The sequence below is a fragment of the Labeo rohita genome, chromosome 8 (genome assembly GCF_022985175.1).
Source record: "Labeo rohita strain BAU-BD-2019 chromosome 8, IGBB_LRoh.1.0, whole genome shotgun sequence".
NCBI lineage: Eukaryota > Metazoa > Chordata > Actinopteri > Cypriniformes > Cyprinidae > Labeo > Labeo rohita.
Genome location: NC_066876.1, coordinates 12,912,335 through 12,933,271, shown reverse-complemented (window position 1 = coordinate 12,933,271; position 20,937 = coordinate 12,912,335). Strand labels below are relative to the sequence as shown.

General features: G+C 36.8%; 1 protein-coding gene across 8 annotated transcripts in view; it reads left to right on the top strand.

Moving 5' to 3' along the window:
* Positions 1–20,937, top strand: part of ncor2 (nuclear receptor corepressor 2) — a 112,374-nt gene that overhangs the window by 9,441 nt on the left and 81,996 nt on the right. For all 8 annotated transcript variants that reach the window (XM_051118020.1, XM_051118021.1, XM_051118026.1 and 5 more), the window contains exons 2-3: positions 15,080–15,276; positions 16,971–17,101. In XM_051118020.1, coding sequence (XP_050973977.1) covers positions 15,175–15,276; positions 16,971–17,101 — 233 coding nt within the window. In that variant the 5' untranslated portion in view covers positions 15,080–15,174. The remainder of the gene's footprint in view (positions 1–15,079; positions 15,277–16,970; positions 17,102–20,937) is intronic.

Below are 20,937 nucleotides of genomic sequence, written 5' to 3'. Positions count from 1 at the left end.
TTCAAAATCGAGTCCTGACCTAAATTGATGGTTCACAAATCGTTATACAGATTAAAAAAATTAACTATGGTTTTACTATAGTAAAAGTGTAGTATATTTTGTAATACTTTAGCAGTGCTTCACTTTATTTATTTATTTATTTATTTATTTTTTTTTATGTATCTATTTCTCTTTTTTAATTTGAAAGATAAGACATTTGTTTGATAAGAGAGATCTCTGATTGAATCATTTTACAGTATCTACAAACTCTGGTTAGCATGTAGACCGATGTTATGATTCTTCAGAGCATTGTTATGTTAAGCACTGATGATGTCATGCTAACAGAATGCCATAGGGTTGTTTGCACCTGTATAAACAGCACAAAAGCAAAAGCTGCTATCGCTGAGCTCCTGTCACTATGTGAGTTAAGGATCTCCCTCTCTATCTTTATCTCTTACATCTCTTCACCTACTTTACTATTCATGTCTCTCTCTCTCTCTCTCTCTCTCACACACTCACTGTTATTTATCTTTGATCTGAATGCAGTCTGATGGCTTTTAAATGCAACACTGAGCTTACGCACTGACTTTTCCACTGTGCTGTACTGTCATCCATCAGCACTATTTGATATCTGAAGGAACACACTAGGGATAAACTGAACTTTAGCCAACAAAACCATGGACAGTGTGTAGCATCATTGTATTACTTGCGTGAGAACCAAATGAGACCATGGGATTTGACTGCTTTTGCATTTAGCACACATTTGAGATAACCTAAGATACGATGAAAGGCAAAGAGAGAATGAGAAACTGGGGTCAGTGAGTTCAGATGCTCACACACACACTCAGCAAGCGTCAAGCAGAGGTGGAGCAAGAAAAGACCAGGGGGAGTGGAGATTGTGAGCTGTTGAGAGTTACCCTCAGCAACCATGACCCTTGGTTTCATTTCTGCACAAAAGAAGACAGCCTCGGAGACAAAGGAACTTTGAGAATTGAGACTTTCCCAATTCCAAAGGCCCCTCTCCCCAGCCTCTCTCTAATATCCATTCATAGCGTTACTGTAAAGTCCTCATCTGTGACGTCTCTCTCCAGACTGTGGAGGATGTGAGCTCTTGGCTCGGGAGGAAATTCCAGACCGCTAAGAAGAGGCTTGCAGGTTATTGATGGTGGAATCTCATTTTCTGCTCGGCCGCTGCTGAAAAATGGCTGTCTGAAGCAGCTTTGGCAGACAAAGGGTAGCTCTGCCGACAGCCAGCGGGAGTGTGTTTGGGGTTTGGAGTGCTAGGAGAGAGACTACTGGTGTTCCCCTGCTAACTGTGTGTGTGTGTGTGTGTGTGTGTGTCTGTCTGTGTGTTTTGTTTTGGTGAGAGGAAATGGGTGGAGATGTTTATCAGCTGCATGCGCACACACACGCACACCTGATGCAACTCTCATTCACCCTGTGGGAGGAATCAAGATGTATGCATGGCTGTGTTTGTTTGTGTTGACTGGCTTTTAATCTGCACCTAAGACTGTTTGTGTATGTGTTGTAATTCTGTGGTGTTTGTGTTTTTATGCTAAGAAAAGGCTTTAAATGAAGACAGTTCAAGAATGATTGTAGCAGACAAGTAAAAGAATTTGAAATGCACAGTTATAATTAGCTTTTTGCGTAGTCAGTCTTCATTTCCTCATACATGACGATGCATAATCAGACATTTATTCTGGTCTGAACAGTGTTCAAAGCCGTTGTGAAATACTTGGTAACACTGTATTTTACAATGACCATGTTACATGTACTTACTATGGTAATAAAAGTAAATTATGCATAATTACTTACTTAACTTACTTAACTTACTTAACTTAAATACTTACGTAACTAACCCTAAACCAACCCTAATCCTAACCTTATGTTAAGTACATATTACTCTGTACTTATTTGAATAATTACACTGTAACAAAGACACCTAAAAATAAACTGAAAACTCTATAAAAACACACTTGTGCTCTAATTACATTAGTATTACTGTACCAGGTTGTGCCTAAAAATGCCTGTAAGGGTAGGGACACACCAATCTGGTGCCAAAGAACTAGCACTGAGGAAATCCGACGGTGATGTCGCCTGCGTCGGGGCAAACAAAGTTGCAATAGAACACACCAGATAGACTACAGCTGATGACCAACTAGCGCGTACGCTCTGTACTTGCTTGAGAGAACATAACTCTCCCATACCATCAGGTGGAAGTAGTCTGACTTCTGCATTCAAACAGGGAAACTGGAAGTGCTAGAACTGTGGATATACAAATTAGGGCTGTCACTAACGATTATTTTGGTAATTGAGTAATCTGTTGATTTATTCTGACTATTAATCGAGTAATTGGATAATTATAATTACTTTTTATGGTAATAATAACAGAACTAAGCAAACAATAGCTTTTAAAATGATTTAAAATACATATATAATAGCAATGTGGCAATAATAATTTGTTCAAATGAAGTATCAAAAGCAAGTAATCATGGGTTTATTGAACAAAACTGTTAAAATACATAATGCATTATAAACAATAGAATTAATATTCATTATGCATTAACAAATGACTGTGCTAACGGCCTGACTATTGTTTTTACACTTTGTGGTGCAATCTGATTCTTATTTAATATTGACTAAACAACATTTAATTCAAATGTCCATGTAATCTTTAGTATTTGGACATTTCTTTATTACAGAAAAGCTACAGCCACTGCAATCTCTTGAATGTGACATCAAAACATGTAAACTCAGAGGGAACTGTTAGCATATTCAGAAAGATATTGATGTGTTCTCCTGTGTTTGCATGGGTTTATAGATGATTTACCTTACAAATATGGCGAAATGGTGGACGTTGTGTTCCCATGTGAGCGTGATAATAAACCCATACTCACAGCAATATGCATAGATTGAGGTCGAGACTCTCCACACATGTAAATAACAGTTTGTGTGGAGCAGCATTTACTGTGAACGGAACCACTCTGACATGCACATACGTAACCTACGTGCATGTAAATAATTAAAGCGCATATATTAAACCTGCATCGCCTATATATTTAATTGAATCGTAGTGTTTGTAAATTCACAAGAGCATTAGGCTTCATTATGATTTTTAAATGGATTTAATATATCATGCAGTCTTGGAAAAAACAGTATATGCATTTAATACACTCATTCGCTTACCTTAATAACCAATCAGAGTTCTCTTTCTTGCCAATAAGCTCTGCTGCCGATATGACGTGCAGAATCTTTCGAAAAACAGCTGACGGTGCTCCATTAGAGCCAGTGGTGTGGAACACACCAAAAAAGAAAAACTTTCAGTGGCTTAAACTTTAAAGCAATTCAGTTTCTTAAATCCTCTCCATACTAGCCAGATGAGCATAATCAAATGTTTGAAAAGTGTTTCAAAAGTTTAAATTTAAATGTCCTTTTTTTTTTTTTTTTTTTTTTTTTTTTTTTTTTTTTTATAATTGTACTAAATGTTTAAATTGGTTTTAGTTTTTTTCCCCTTTGGTTTGTTTCTCTCAAAGTGAAAATGAAGCATTCTCAGTTACAGTTTGTAATGTGTCTGTGTGCATGCATATACGAGAATGTAGCATCACTCTGTGTTCAGACTTCTACATCCTGTGTTACCTCTGTAGCGAGTTTTGTATGCTCTACCATGCCATTACAGATACATGGAAGCACCTTGTGGTTCACAATGTGACCTTGATCAAAACAGTTGCGGTATTGCTCTCTCGCACAGAAAGACGCTGATCGTCAGTGATGCAGGCAGAGAGGATTAGTGTAGATTATCCTGCACATTATTGGTAAGTCATTCACTCTGCTGTTATGCAACACAAATGCTTCTCTGTGTATGTGCTTGTTGAAGAGACCAGGTTGTATGGGTGCTTCTATATGTATAACTGATAGCTGATCTTTTAAAGTATTCTTTTAAAGGCCCGTTTTACATTTGTTTGTTTACACTCGGGGTGAGTTCACACGTGCTGTTTGGGGATCGTCAGATGTGGTCAGGTTGGTTTTTGTCAAAACATAAGTGCTGAATATGGTCTAGGAATTGATATACAGGTGGGTGGGGGATGGTCTGTGTTTGTGTGTATGTTTTGAGAAGTGGGGGATGGGCCAGAGATGTATGTATTTGAAAGCAGAGTGGAAATACTATGTCAGGATGTCGGATTGTAAGCCAGTGTGCCGTAAATGTGCGGTTAGTGTTACTGGACACTGAAACAGTGGAGAAAGGTGGTATTTCCCGTGGTTTGGACTGTAGTTTTAAAATCCAAGCTGAATGTTAGCATGCTGCTGTTTTTCAAAGCATCTCTGTGTCCCTTTTTTTTATTATTTTTTTTAAATAATTAATTTATTATTTATTTATTTATTTATTTATTTGTGATTTTAAAAAAAAAACACTTCCTGTTATTTATAGATCAGTCAATATGGAATAATAATAATAATAATAATTACTACTACTGCTACAAAAATAAATTGCTTAATAAATATTACTATTAGAATATTTCACTGTAAATTAAAAAAAAAAAAAATTAAAATTTACAAGTTCTAAAATTACAAAACTAACATTTGTAGCTGTCTTAAATCCTCCTTTTTTAAATGTTGAAGTTTCAACCTTTTATTTTGATGTACAACCGCATGGAGTCCTTGAAGCTTTTGTTGATAAATGCTTTTTAATTTTTTTTTTTTTTTTTTTTTTTAATAAACAAATATGGGAAGATATGGATGGTGCTTATTGTGTTCTCAGATGCAGAGCAGATGCAGAAATGGAGTTTGCATGGTCAGCATTTCCTGCGAACCGAGATGCTGCACACCAGTGGATAATGAGTTGCTCACATGTAATAACACAGTGCCTCATTTCACTCTGAAACACGCATTGTGTATATATTCAGTTATTAAATCTCAGCCGTTCCGATTTGATAATCGCACTAAGCCATATTGCAATTTCAGTTTTATTCCGATTAATCGTGCAGCCCTAGTCTGCATACAGTTGATTGGCCTTGTCCCATTTGGCATCCATTCTGAAACTCCTTAAATATGAATTATGATGTGGTTCATCAGCATTGTTGAAAGGCAGATGGCTTATGATCTGATTTGAAGGTGGATATAAGCGCTTATTCCTCTGAATGTAATTTTCTGCAGAGCTGTAGGCATTTGACTCGTGTCCAGGGATTAAAGTGACGCGGGAATGTAGACAGTATAGAGAGCTTTGACTGTGTGTTAGGAGGGGGAAGGTGTTTTTATTCACAGCCCGTCGTAGAGGTCAGACAGCTGCCCTGCATCGTGACCCCAAATAACCTACAGGGGCCACTGGCTGAAAGAACAATGGAAAGGTCAGATGAGAGGGGAAAGAGGGAGGAAAGGAGAGAGAAGGGGTGGTACAGGGGAGAGAACAGAAAGAGGCACTGAAAAAGGGAAATACAGTCTGTCTTGTTCACAGATGCACGCACACATACACACAGGGAAGGACTTTAACAGCAGACCCACTGTATGCACAATAACCTCATCTGCTCAGTAGTGAGCAGTAGTGATATTAAAAGCTTTGTTTATGAGCACGAATGCAGGTGAAGGTGCATCCGAACAGCTGTCATATACCATTCCTCCTGCTCAGTGTGTGTGTCTGTGGGTGAGCACTATAAATACTGCTCCTATTTGTAGGCTTATTCCATAAAATTCACACACCAAATGCTTGCTGATACAAAAGCTTGCATCTTACTAGGTGATGTGAATAAAACACCATCTTAAATGTGGTAAAATATACAAACGTTCAAAAGTTGGGTTAGAAATCAATACATATATTCAGAATGCATTCAGTTGATAAAAAGTGGCAGTAAGGACTTTTATAATGTTATTGAGGACTTCAAATAAATGCTGTTCTTTTGAACTCTTTTCATCATGGAATCCTGAAAAAATGTATCACAATTTCTACAAAAAAAAATTAAGCAACAACAAGAAGAAATGAGCATAAAAAGCATATTAGAAAAGTTTCTAAAGGTTTATGACACTGAACACTGGAGTAACAGCTGCTGAAAATTCAGCTTTGACATCAGGAATATACTATATCTTAAAACCTATTTAAATAGAAAACTGTTTTTTTTTTTTATAATGATTTTTATGAGGAAAATGCTTTTAAAAAATTGTAACAGCAGCTTTCAGCCTGTCACCATGATGCAAAAATGAAATATCTGACATACAGTAGTAGTTTTTTTTTTTTTTTAATTCGATTTGCACTGCTTTTCCGTTGCATCTTTCTATGTAAATATGGACTCTGTAAATATACAACTCTAATGCTCTGTGACATTTTAAAATAACATACCATCTGCACTACACCTAAACCTACGAGATGGAATGAACAAAAGTGAATGTGACATAACGCAATTGCGAGCATGTCGTTTAGCCTGTTTTTCAATCTCTCATCTTTCAGCTCTTTCATTGTGAGTCATGTTTTTCACGGGATTCGTACCCAAGGATTCTGCATCCTAATGCCAATTCCATATCAGCTGGGCTATCGAGAAAGGTTGTTGCATCCGGCAAGCGAAACATGTGGGGTTGTGGCTAGAAGGGATACAGCTGCGACCAGAAAACTAACAATAAATTAACCTATTAGATTGTTAAATTAACATCTACACCTACCCCAACCCTAAACTTACCCCATACAATAATACAAAAATGGTAATTATTGAGCTGTAATCATAACGGCGTATGAAAACGATTACAAGTGCTTGCTGTTTTACCATCTCTAGCGTTTATTTCTGTTGGAAACTGGTGTGATATGCACTTACTGTATTTTGCGTCTTGCGAAAAAGATACCAGAGGTATGTTTTCGTCATGAGAGCAGGTTGTAAATGATACTATTAGTGGTCTAGTTTTAAGTTTTAACAGCCAGTTTTTCCATCCCAGAATCGGAAGGTCCATTTGGCACCAAGTCTGAGTAAGAAAAATCCCTGCTGACCTAATGAGAAGGAAGAGCTGTGCGTCTCAGTATATATTCCTGCCGCAAGACATTTGTTTTCAACCAGAGGATGATTTACAGCCTGTCTTCAGAGGACAAAAATTAGATTGACAACATTTCTACAGTCTAAATGTGGTGTGCTAATTAATACACAACATGCTTCACAGAGAGTGTCAGATTCAGACTCAAACCCAGACTGAACATTCGAGCTTAAATGCTGAAGGTGGGCAATTAGAGGTGATAATGACAGCGCTGATTGAAGTGGCATTTTGTGTTGTGGGATTATGGGAGATGTTGTGGCGTAGACATGGCTGATGCAGATGGATGGGAACGCGCACTCGGCCACCCCACCTCATGCTGTCTCTGACATTACTGGGCCAGCAGGAGGGACCTGATCGCAGCTCATCAGCTAATGCCTTTCTTCCAGCACTAACGCGAACTGCCAGGCCTCTCATTTGTTACATCCATCATGACAGACAGAAGAACTGGGCTCAGCTTTTGTGAGAGTCAATAAAAGATGTCAAAACTTAGATAGAAATACACAGTGGTTAATGGTAAGGCAGTTAGCGCTGGTTCTTTCCAGTTCTTTCAAGCTGCCCATGTGTGTTTATCAGCAGAACGAGAGGCGGAAAAAGGTAGGAAGAGAGATGTAATGCAAGAGCGAGGTGGAGAGAAAGAAAGAGGGAGAGAGAGATCATACAAAAGCCAGCCACTCCTGGAAAGGGAGAAGAAAGAGTTGGGAATGAGTGAGTGCCGTGATTGAAAGAGGGAGAATGAGAGAAAAGAGAGAGCGAGGGGTAAGTGAGTTCATTCGTGCTGTTGGCAGGCAGCCATGAGCTTGCCTGTGGGTGTCTGTATCCGTGCCAGGGCATGTGTTTCCCCTTCTGTCTGAGGGCCTAGTCTCTCTCTCTCTCTCTCTCCCTCTATCTCCTCTTTTCTTTCTCATTCCACTCTCCCAAGTCTTTCACTGTTCCTACTCTCTTTTCTCTCTTCCTCTTTTCTTGTTATCTTTCACTTTCTCTCCCAGTCTCTCTATGTCTGTATGTCATGGCAGGTGTGGTTTTTCGTTCACAAAGCTTGATGATGCCAGAAAACAGTGTTAAGTTTGTTTCCAGATTTCCACAGTTCATACTGTGCCAGTAGAGCAGCCAAACCGGACACATGTGCATTTCACACCCAATGTCTTCCTTTTTAAATAAATCTTCATTCTTCGGGAATGGTCTGTGAAGCCTGTCAATGGGCATGTGATTAAATTCATAATGCAAAGGCTGCTTAAAAAAAAAAAAAAAGAATTGAAACAAGTGTGAAACCCCAAGCTTCACAGTTCTAAATTCACCAAAAGTAAGGGCATGTATAATTTTACCAAAGATTTCTATATCAAATAAATGCTGGTCTTCGAACTCTGTTCATCAAAGAATCCTGAATGCGTTAGTTTCCACAAAAATATTATGCAGCACAACTGCTTTCAACATTGATGATAATTTGAAATGTTTGTTGGAGTTCAAGTCAGCTGCATGTGTATGGTCCTATGAAATCATTTTTCCCCCCAAATTCAGTTTTTGTTTTGTTTTATTTTTTCTGGGTTCTTTTTTTTTTTTTTTTTTTTTTTTTTTTATGAACAAAAAAGCATGTTTAATTAAATGAAATCATAATGTAGTTTTATTTTTGCCAAATTTTCATAATTTTTTTGTGTTCTATTTTAATGGTTTCATTAAATTGTAATAATCAAAACATCTCTAAATAATTGATTTTATAAAATTTTCTCATTTTCTCAGGGCTGTCAAATGATTAAAAAAATTAAAAGTTTGAGTTTTCCTAACATATGTGTGTGTACTGTGTGTAGTTATTATGTATATATAAATACACACAAATTAATGTATATATTTAAGAAAAATAATATTTATGTATTCTGTATGTATTATGTATGTTATTTATGTCAAAAATATTTTTATTTATATATAATATAAATTATATAAAAATTATAATAAATACATATATTTGTAAATATTTCTTAAATATATACATGAATGTGTTTGTATTTATACATACATAAGAATTACACACAGTGCACACACATATATTAGGCAAACTCAAAGTTTTATTTTGTGTGTGATTAAACGTTTGATAGCCCTATTTACATTTTTTTTGGTAAATCATTTTTATGGTCAATATTCCTTAAAAATAATGTTTTAATAATAATAATTTTATTAGTAGTAGCAGTAGTAGTACTAGCATTACATGAAGTATTATATTTCTGTCACAGTTTCTTCAAGTTAAACCGAACTTTTATTTTGGCAGGTTGTTGTAAAGATCTGTAAGTTTCTCTGTTTATATGGTATGATAGTTTTTATCAAAAGAAACAGTGAAAATGTTCATAAAGTGACTCTCAGAGCAGTTCTAGAGATTATGTTCAAGTACTCATATATTGATGAAAACACTGTGAACATCACACGCACTTCAGTATATTTTGTGGTTTAATATTCACGGATGCTAGTCCATATCACGACTTGAATTAACTGTACTGACTTACTTTTGATTTGTTCATCCAAAATTGGGCAAATTCGGTGACATTCTGCGTTATAAAGTAAATTCCATTTTTATGACTGGATTCCACGTTTTCCGCATCGCGGAAATCATAGGGCCCTACATAGGACAATGAAGACTGGAGTAATAGCTGCTGAAAATTCAGCTTTGGCTTTACAGGAATAAATTGTATTTTAAAATACATTTACACTGAAAACAGTTATAGTAATATTTTGCAATAATAATGTTTTTACTGCATTTTTTTTATCATATAAATGCAGCCTTGGAGACTTAATTCAAAAGTTGGAAAGTTTTCCGCAAAGAAGCGGTCTTGCACACATCAGAGTCAGACTTGTGTTTCCTGTGAGCAATGCGTGATTGATTTGATCTTGCATGTGTGTTCATGTGTATGTGTGAGTCTACAAAGTGCCTTCAGGATGACAAAGACTTTCTGTTCCTCCTCAGAGCTCCAAACATTCCTGGACCATTGAATCTCCTCCCCCCGTGCACACATACACCCAGCACAGTAAAACACTCTGCTCTTTCCGTGTAAATCATTCAGTGACAGACAGGAAGGAAGGAGGACGGTAGCGTGCCTCTCTTTGTGTTGTAGAGCTACAGGGCTTTGGAGCAGAGGAGCTGACTCCTTGTTTTAATGTCAAAGTATTTGACAACACTCGGTGACCTTGTTTTAAGATGTAATGTACACACAAAAGCAGACACACAACTGTTCATCTATAGAGACAGACTTCTCTCATATGGTAATTTGCGTGTGTGTGTGTGTGTGTGTGTGTGTGTGTGTGTGTGTGTGTGTGTGAGTGAGAAGCTGTGGGGCCCCTTGAGATGGCAGTGGTTTGTATGTCTGTATTGAACAGGAGGGTTGATGACACACAGCAGCCACAGGGGAAAAACACATTCAGAGAAGCGTGTTTGTTTGCATTTGTGTTTATTAGTGTGATAGTGCTACTTCCCATTTATCTAAAGCCACAGAGTGTAACGGGCTGTTCTTCAACTAGGACAGCCTGATGGTAAGAAAGGGTTTGTAATATCATTCTGTTGGATGCCCTATGGTAAAATCGGTTGCAGGTAACATGTAACATACTTTTTATAAACCACTAATCGCCACACATCTGCATGTCTCATGAAGGTGCCTAAGATACTATGTCTGCTAAGCAGTTATGTACCTAAATTAATTTTTTACAGGAACGCCAAAAACGTAATTAAAGTTTGGGTAATTACATTTGGGTAACTGAACTCTGTATGCTGTTCAGGGTGTCGGGTTCTCAGGTGATAAATGAAACCAAAGTTCTTTGGTAGTGAGTCAGTTCCTGATATTCAGCCTAACAAAATTTACGTATTTCTACTAGAGCCCGACCGATAAAGGATTTTGAAGGCCGATACAGATACAAATATTTATTGGTTTTAAAATCCAATATTCCGATATATCGGCCGATATTTTTTATTTATTTTTTTTAAAATTTAGGAAATGCACAACAAAACATTAACAGATTTCCCTAACATTAGTTATTTGTAGCTGTTTATGAGTTTTAACTAACATAATATGATAATGCATTTTAAAAAGAAACTTGTTTCTTTTATTGTCACAATTACAATGTCAGCTTGCTTATCCCTTTACCTGCACTTTTTAAATTGTTTCCACCAAGCTACATCAAACCATTTTCAATCATCAGTTGCTGCCTGCCTTCTAAAACCTACTATTTAGCGATCTAAATCCATTATGTGACTCGTTAATGCTGCGGCTGAACGACAGTCTGCAACGCACACTTGGCGTCATTGGATTTCACACACATGTAAAAGAAAAGCTAACTTTTATGCACAAGCTACGTTTGATACTTTTTCTCTATGTCTAAATGTTCACTCCTCGCAAGTCTAACTTACATTTTAGAATGCAGGGACTGTAACTAGAGATATGCTAGTTATAAATACAGTAATCATTACTTTATTTAGGCAGAATACGTTTGTTGTGGTTTCCAAGCTCATTAATGTTAACGTTAGCGGTCTTCCACTGATAGTGGCATTAGCTAGCTTTGTGGTTAGCTAGTCTATGATGAGCCATAATTTAGCAATGGATAACGTCATACTGCAAATTGTAAAACATACATTTTCAATATAACAGGCCAAGGAGAGATGATACGTCTCATTGCTATAACTGTCACGCTATTAAAGAAATACTTAAGTCTCATTGTCAAAAGTTAAAAGGACAGTCAGTCAACTACACTGTAACAACGTAACGTAATTAGTAGCTAATTCCGCTTCACTCTCGGCTTATTTAACAGCAGCAAAACTGGACATGATATTCATGAATTTTGTCATGCTTATTTGAGTTAAGAGAACTGATGGGGATGTTCTTTTAATTGTTATTCAAGCAATGTATGTCTCGTGACCAACTCACCATGAACACACTTCACCGATGATCTCACTCGCGGATAACTGGTTCTCTCTGCCCGACTCTGGCTGGATCAGCAGGTTGCAGGATGTGTGGCGCGTTATACACGAGTGTTGCCAACAGGGACGGTGTAGAGTGCCCTCTGGTGGACAAACTATACAACGCCAACACTCATGACTTGGTTGAAGGGTGTTTCGTCCGTTTTTATTTTATTTTTGAAACATTCATTTATCGGCCATTATAAATGCAGATACCGATAGTTTGGAAAATGCCTAATATCGGCCGATAATATTGGCCTGCCGATAAATCGGTCGGGCTCTAATTTCTACTTGAGCATCCTTTTTGGTCATGTAGTGTGTCCACACTGTTGACATGTTTGCTTTTTGTTAATGTTGTGTGAACGAAATAGACACTAACAGGCAAAATGCATCATCCGAGAAGTGCTAATTAAACGTCACTTTTTCGCCCTGTGGTTTTTGGTCCTGTAAAGCTATTTATTTTATTATTTTTGCTATTTTTGAAATTCATTGCGTTACTATGGGATTTTGGGCTCTTGTGTAGAGGTTGGACTACAGTTGGATTGGATTGTAAAATTTGCATCATGGTTTGTTTTCATTTTACTGATAGGTGTATGGTTATATACCATTCCAGTTGTGTATATGTTTGATTTCATTTAGATTTCCTTTTCTATTATTAAAAAAAAGTCATAGTGTTTAGTGATGGAGTAATGAGAGAACTCAACTAACAGAAATTCCCAAATTCCATTTTATTTTATTTTTTACAGATTCTTTTTTTTTTTTTTTTTTTTTTTTTTTTTTTTAAACACTGTTTTAGTGGTTTAATCCGAAAACATGAATCAAAAAGCATGTCTAATTAATTAATATCATGAAACTTACACAATTTAACAGTAATTTATTTAAGTTTAACGAAAATAATTGTTTTAAAAAGATCCTATGAAATGTTTTATTTTTTCTCAAGTTCAGTTTTCTTTTTACCAAATTCCGTTTTCCATTGATTTTTCCATTAATTTACTGGATTCCGTTTGAATGGTTTCTTTACATTTTAATAATTAGAAACATCTCTAATTAATTGATTTCATAAAACAAATTATTATTTTATTTGTTTATTTATTTTTCAGAAATACTATGCTGTTTTTTTTTTTTTTTTTTTTTTTTTTTTTTTAGGTTTAATACCATATGTAGCAGGGTTCATGCCCTTTTGCGAAACTGTTTTTATTTTGTCCATAGCTTGAACTTAACAAAAGTTATGGCTGTCTTAAATTGGCTGATAGCTATGATTTTCAGAAATGGAATTTTGAGAAAAACAGGTTTAAAATGAGACTGGTTTTACTTTCACTTCACTGGTCTAACAAGAGCTGTCTGTAAAGTCTGGAGCGCTATACTGCATCATTACGCAAACAGACTAATGTCTATCATGGTCATAGTATGTTTAGATCGCACTGTGCATAAAACAGATTGTCATCGGACTCCTCCACTTTAGTAACTTCTTCATTCGATCCTGGATGTGAATTAGTCCATTATAGCATCTTTTAGGGCACTGACATCAGCAAGATTGAGCAGACTGAGACGAGTAAAATCATAATTCTGACATTAAACCCATTTTTCGAATTTCCTGAAAACGTCCCAGCGCAACATCCGACGGGTTTTCCCAGATCGCATCACATTTGCTTTTTTCTAGAAAATAAATTTTGGTAGTTTTTTTTTTTTATGGTAAATATTCCTTAAAATAATTTTATTAGTAGTAGTACTATTGTTACATTAAGGTAATATATTTCTGTCATAGTTTCTTTGTTAATCAGAACTTTTATTCTGAGGGGTTGCTTTGAAGACCTTTAAGTTTCTGTTTGTATATGTGTGTGTGTGTATATATATATATATATATATATATATATATATATAATATAAGATATAATGGTAGTTTTTCTCAAAAGAAACCGTAAAATGCTCAAGAAGTGACTCAGAGCAGTTTGAGCAAATTCTGTGACATTCCGTCATGTTATACAGTAAATTCCATTTTTATGACTGGATTCCACGATTCTGTCTGTGTTTTCCGTATTGCGGAAATCATAAGACCCTAGTTATAGGTAACATCTGCTTGTGATGGTTCTTGTATGGTCACTGCTTTAAGATTATGCGAACCCTGTAGATCTCACTTGCTTGTGACAATTTTGCAAAACTTTGGCAAGGTTCTTGCATATCCAACTGGCTACTAAGACTTGTCTGATTTAGCTGACAATAACATGTATGATTCTAGGCACGCTGCTGTATTCTTAAGGATTGCCTGGTGTGTTTAAGATTGATCCATGCTGGGTTGGTGCTCTCAACACCTGGTGCTTTGCTGTTTCTGTCTCCAGTTCATGGTGTGATGAAAACAGTGTTGATAAGCTCCTAGTGGAACCACCATCTCTGACTGACACTATCAAATGTGCTTTCTTAGCCTTCTAGTCTCTCCTGTGTGACTGTTCAACCCAAAGAAGTAGGAAGATTAAATGCATTTTAATGTAAATATACAGATAAATTCTCATTCTAAGTTAGCTGATATTTTCTCAGCTGTCTCAGTGGAACACATTCGATTATACAAGCGCTCCTTGTAAGTCTTTTTATGTGAGTTATGCGTGTTTTACAGTAAGTTTCAACCTGCTTTCACAAATAACATTAATATTAAATGATCTAAGGATTGTTTAATATGATTTGTCTGTCCTTAAGTAGATATGAGTTGTACTTGCTTGCCTATGGTCTACATAGAAAGTAGCTGCCCAGGATAGTTGCTGAAAGAGCAGACTTGCCTTAAAGGGACTTCGAACATTAACTTGGTTTAGCCATACTGTGTATTTTTGCTGTACCTGTGAAAAAGGGAGTATTATCATGCAGCAGAGCACACCAGCTGCCCTAATGAGGATAGAATGAAGAACAAGAGGATATAGAGGGGGATACAGAGTGATCCATTCATTCACGCAGTGTGTCGACATGTATCCGGCCAGCAGCAGGTGGTGGCTAGGACGTCTTTCTCTCCCTCTCTCTTTCTCTCTCACTTGTGATCAAACTCTGTCGCTTATCCTGGCTTTCCGAAGTTTGGTGTTCACGGTGTGATTTTGCCCATGATTTTGTTTTACTCTACACATTGAATATTGTGTTAACAATTTATTATTAACAATTAATCTACAATGTTTTCTCTCTCGTACCTTTCAGGTCGGTGACTGCCAGGACTCAATGCCCCATGATGCACAGCGTTTGTGACAAGACCATTCCCACTTTCAGTCTATAGAGGAAGTTGCATCGTCAGCATGTCCTCGCACCCTCAGCCAGTGCCTCAGGGTCGGAGGGCTGTGGACGCTCGTCACCTTCCCAGTCCCGCCACCCTTCCTCTGCAGCTGAGAGCCCATGCGGTACGACACTGACTATGAAACAAAACCTCAATAAGTCTTTCCAAAAATGCATTAATCTGTAATTTTGATTTATGAGCTAAAATCATGTTATATTGTATGTTGTATTAATTTGTATATTCTATTATACACCTTACTAAACATGCACACACTCTCTGTCGTTGAAAAGTTTGGGATCAGTAACATTTTTAATGTTTTTAAAGAAGTTTGTTATACTCGTCAAGGCTGCATTTTGATCAAAAATACAGAAAAAAAAAACAGTAATATTGTGAAATATTATTGCAATTTAAAGTAACGTTTTTCCGTTTTAATATAGCTTTAAAATAGAATTAATCCATGTGATACAAAGCTGAATTTTCAGCATCGTTACTTCAGTCTTCAATGTCACATTATCCTTTAGAAATCATTCTAATATGCTGATTTATTATCAGTCCGGATTCTTTAAGGAATAGAAAGTTAAAAAGAATAGGATTTATTTAAAATATAAATATTTTGTAACAATATATACTACTTTTCAATATTTTGGATCAGTAATTTTTTTTTTTGAAAGAAATTAATGTTTTAAATTCAGCAAGGATGTGTTAAGTTGATAAAACTGATAGTTAAGACATCTTTAAAAAAGGTTTGTATTTTGAATAAATGCGTTGTTTTTTTTTTTTTTTGTTTGTTTGTTTTTTTCCCCATCAAAGAATCCTGAAAAAGGTATCACATTAAGCAGCACAACTGTTTCCAACACTGATTACAAATCAGCATATTACAATGATTTCTAAAAGATCATGTGACACTGAAGACTGGAATAATGATGCTGAAAATTCAGCTTTTCATCACCGGAATAAATGATATTTTAAAGTATATTAAAATAGAAAACAGTGATTTTAAATTGTAATAATATTTTACAATATTACAATTTTTTTTTCTGTATTATTATCAAATGAACACAGCCTTGATGAGCATATGAGACTTCTTAAAAAAAAAAAACCAAACAAACAAAACTTTTGAACAGCAGTGTAGATCTGATCATTGACTCTGGAATTTGGCCAGAATTTAGTAACAAAGGATTATCTTGCATTACTGAAGATTATCACGTAAGATTCGACTCTCAGCCATCATCTTCATCTGGCAGAGATTACTGTCTGGTCTTATTAACCACAGAAAATTGAAATCAGTGGTACTCAACCCTGGATAGCTCAGAAGCCAAGTGGAACAACACAAACCTTTGTTCATGTTGGAGTATGTCCTTGGTCTGACACAAAGCAGATGTTATTTTCCTGTACCATTTGATGTCAAAAATTAGGTAATCCTTAACATTGGTCTTAATAGAACTAGCAGTATAACTAGTAACTGTAACACTTTTTTGAGACTCTTGACTGAAGTTCTGTTTCGCGGGTGGATTACTTTCCCAAGTAGGTGCATGACTGACATGATTTGAATAGTTTCGTGCAAAAAGTAAGACTTTAAGCTGCAACTAAAAGGCTGTGTAATATCTGTAAGCTTTGGGTTGAGTACCAAAGATTTAGCCTAATTGCGCTTAGCATTTAGCACTGATCTAAGATCTTTTTATGGATTTCATGTCATAAAAAGCATAAATCTGGAAACATCTGCATTTAATCTAGAATAGTATCATTGATATTTCAGTAGTCACATTCTTCATAGTTTCATAATGTGAGTATGTGAAATGTGCCGTGTGTTTATTTTAGGATGTTGGTGGACTGGTGGACTACCATCCTCACGCTCGGGACTACGCTTCCCATCTGCCACATGGATCACTGGCCCAGCCTCACCGCCGCAGACCGTCTCTTCTGTCTGAATTTCAACCAGGCAGCGAAAGGTATGTGAACAAACAATATACTGTGGCTGCCAGAGCTGCCTTGCACTGAGATCTTGTCTATTCAGTTCTGTCCATCCACAATCTATTGCTGAGCCTTTCAAAATTGTGGTTGAAGGCTGTGACAGCAATGGCCAACACTGAAGGAAACTATCACTCTCATTCAAGATGCTGCTTTAGGGAAGCATTTATTAGGCTTGGACTCAAAGTCCTGTTTTGTCACGGCCCTTGTCAGTTTTACTATGCTTACTTGGCTTTAGGAGGTGACTGAAGCAGTTTGCTTTTATGTAATGCTTATGCAGTGATACTCTAGAACAGGGGTGGCAAACGTCGGTCCTGGAGAGCCGCAGCCCTGCATAGTTTTGCTTCAACCCTAATCAAACGCACCTGAACAAGCTAATCAAGGTCTGAAGGGTTACTAGAAAGCTACAGGCAGGTGAGTTTTAATTAGGGTTGGTCTCTGCAGGGCTGCGGCTCTCGAGGACTGGAGTTCGCCACCCCTGCTCTAGAATATCACTTTTAATATGAGAGAATGAATTTCCTTCCAGGGTTATCTGGTACTCCAGTGGGAATCTGTGCAGTTCTTTTAGTGTTTGTACTCATCTGTCAGAGAAAAAGCCACTAACGTGTATATTATTGATCTTATTGTGAACGGTTCATCCATACTTAAAAGATTAGTTCATTTTCCAGAATAAATATTTTATACCCCCCATGTTATCGAAGATGTTCATGTCTGTCTTTCTTCAGTTGAAAAGAAATTAAGGTTTTTGAGGAAAACATTCCAGGGTTTTTCTCCATATAGTGGACTTCAATTGGAAACAATGGGTTGAAGGTCCAAATTGCAGTTTCAAAGGGCTCTACACGATCCCAGCCGAGGAAGAAGGGTCTTATCCAGCAAATCGATGGGTCATTTTGTAAAAAAAAAAAAAAAAGTAAAACTTACGTGCTTTTTAACCGCGGATGCTTGTCTTACACTAGTTTACCGTAATGCGTTATGTAGTCATGTCAGAAAGGTCACGCATGATGTAGGCGGAAGTACCGTCCCAGTGTTTACAAAGCAAATTTGCAAGGAAAGTATTGGGGGGGTGCTAATTTTAGACAGTTATACACCGTTATCAGCATATGTTGAAGTAGATTCATCTGTTGTCTCTGAGAGAATATGCGCTGTTAGTGCAGCATTACAAATCTTTGTCAGTTTTTTTTTTTTTACTTTCACTATCTGTATAGTGAATTGACTAAAGTTTAGACTTTCACCGGCACAACTATTGCGCAAAGTTTGCACGTTGCTTGTCTGATATCCATTGGCTCACCTTCGTGGTTTAAAACAAAAATATTTCCACGACATAACCCCCAAGCGGTAGCTATGTATCTTAAAAGCAGGGAGACATGAGAGAGGAATTAACTCAGTATGCCACGGTGTCTGAAACACTTATCTTGTGCGCGCTTCGGGTGTGTGCAAGAAAAACGCGTAAGTAACGAATTGAGTTTTGTTTTGTTTCTTCTTCTTGTGGTTTTAAATAGCTTGAACATGTAAATTGGCAAATTAATCTGCGAATCACATGCTGAACGGTGGGGTCTGGATCTGGTCCGTACGTATCACGGATCAACTGTGATCTGTTTAAGCCCTAATAGTCTATATGACAGATCAGAGCAATCTCAAATCTATCAATCTCAAAGTCAAATTGCATATCAATCACATACAATGAAAGTACAGAATAATTAAAACAATCAGTTACCCACAATAAATAACAGCAAGCATCATATCTATACACATTTTTCCTAGAACTATCTTGCGACCCGGTAAAAATTCTTCCACGGCCCGGTAGTGGGTTGAAGCTGCATTGAAACTGCAAATTTGGATCCTTCAGTTTGCTAATCCCCATTGAAGTCTACTATATGGAGAAAAATCCTGGAAGTGAACTAATTTTATCCTAGAAGAAAACTTATTGTGGAAGTTATTCTATCTAATCAAGAAACTGATGAACAGAACCAGAAACATCAAAAAGCTCTCTAATCCATACCGTTGTTGCTTTAATGCAGTGATATTTGTCAGTATGTGCATGTGTGTGCGCTCTAGGTTAAAAATATCATGTTTTTCCTTTCCTCCATGCTGTGATTCTTTTAGCCATATAAGAAGCACAGTGTTGAATACGTGCGTGGGTGTATTGGGAATAGCTGTGTTTCTCCTCAGTCTGAATGCTGAATGTGTGTGTGTGAGCTGAGCTGTATAATCAGAGTCTGGTACAGTAGAGTTGGCTGTTCTCACAGGAGATGGACTAACACCACCTGAGATACCGAGAGCTGCTGGTAGGGTGGATTAACTTGAATACTAAAGTGTTTGTGTGTGGGTAAGGTGTGTATGTCTGCTCTTCCACATCTTTTCCTTCCCCACTGCGGAACTGTCAACTTGCTTTTTTGATGGGTATCCAAGTAAGATTAAAAACCACTAGTGCTAATAAATTTCAAAGCATGCATAATCAAATGTTCTACAATTGAAAGTGCTTCATAGAATGCATGCAGCCCTACTCAAAATTCAAAGAATCAAATGCACATGGACCAATTGTAGTCTGTGGTGTTTTGTTTTGGTCTAGTTATGGCTGTGTAAATTATGGTCTGCCTTTGGTCTTTTATAGACATGAGTCTTTTGTGTTGCTTTGTGATGACATAAGTGATAGGTGTTGAAAAGGTGTTTTGTGGTCTTATCACTTTTTATCCTCTACCGAAAGAGAGAGATAATAAGGGATAGAGGGAGATTAAAGCAAGATGGATGGAAAAGAAGAGGGTTGGTAATTGTGCAAGTGAAAGACTGACAGTAAGATGAAATGATGGCAGAAGAGGAGAGACATTGAGCATTACAGCAGTACAGGGGCAAAGTTCCTGTACAATAGCTCAAACATTCAGCACGCATGATCTGTCCTCAATTCAAAATGAGGTCAGGGGCCAGTTAAACCTCTCTCTATTGCTCTCTGTCTTTCTCTCTCTTGTTGTGTGTGTGTGTGACTCTGTATGACAAATCCTGCCTGCAGATCAGATTATCTTGCCCACTCACCGAAAGAGAGTGAGAGCATGGATGAAAGCTGCAGTGTGATGTGATTATGTAAGTGCCAAGCTATTGAAATTGGGGGATTTTAGTTATAGTGTGTGGTTTCAAGCATTGCGGCATCTTATTGCACATTGCGTTTTGCTAATGTACGTGTTACCTTTGCTCTGGTTTAGATTAGTTCCACCAGTGAACAAATCAATGCAGAAATGCAAACAAAAATGTGAACACTCCAGACAAAACATACCAGGGCTTTCCTGTCATTCTGCTAAAATTATTGAGAAGCACTGCAAAAAAATGGTGATATTTCAAATTACAATTTATTTGTGATTATTAGTGATTAAAAAGGCACTAAATCTTTATTTCTCTTGTGTGCCTGCATCAATCATTTCATGTGATGTAAATTGCATGTGTTCTTTCAATAAATCATAATTCAAAAATTTTGTAGTTTGGCAGCTAAAAGAGCAACTGGCAAAAATGAAAATTGCCTTTAATTACTCGCCCTCATGTCGTTCCAAAACTGTAAGACCATCATTCATCTTCGGAGCACAAACTAAGATATTTTTGATGAAATCCAAGGGCTTTCTGACCCTCCATAGACAGAACTACCCTACGTGATCTCATAATTCGTATGTATTTTACATAAAATTTAGTTCTACAAAATGTACATTTACGTACGTTTTTACAGACTAAGTACAATACTGATGTACTCTTAGCATTTAAACGTACAATACTGATGTATTGACGACACCAAGAACATTTTTCCTGACTTACTTGCGATCTCCATCCTGAGCAGCGA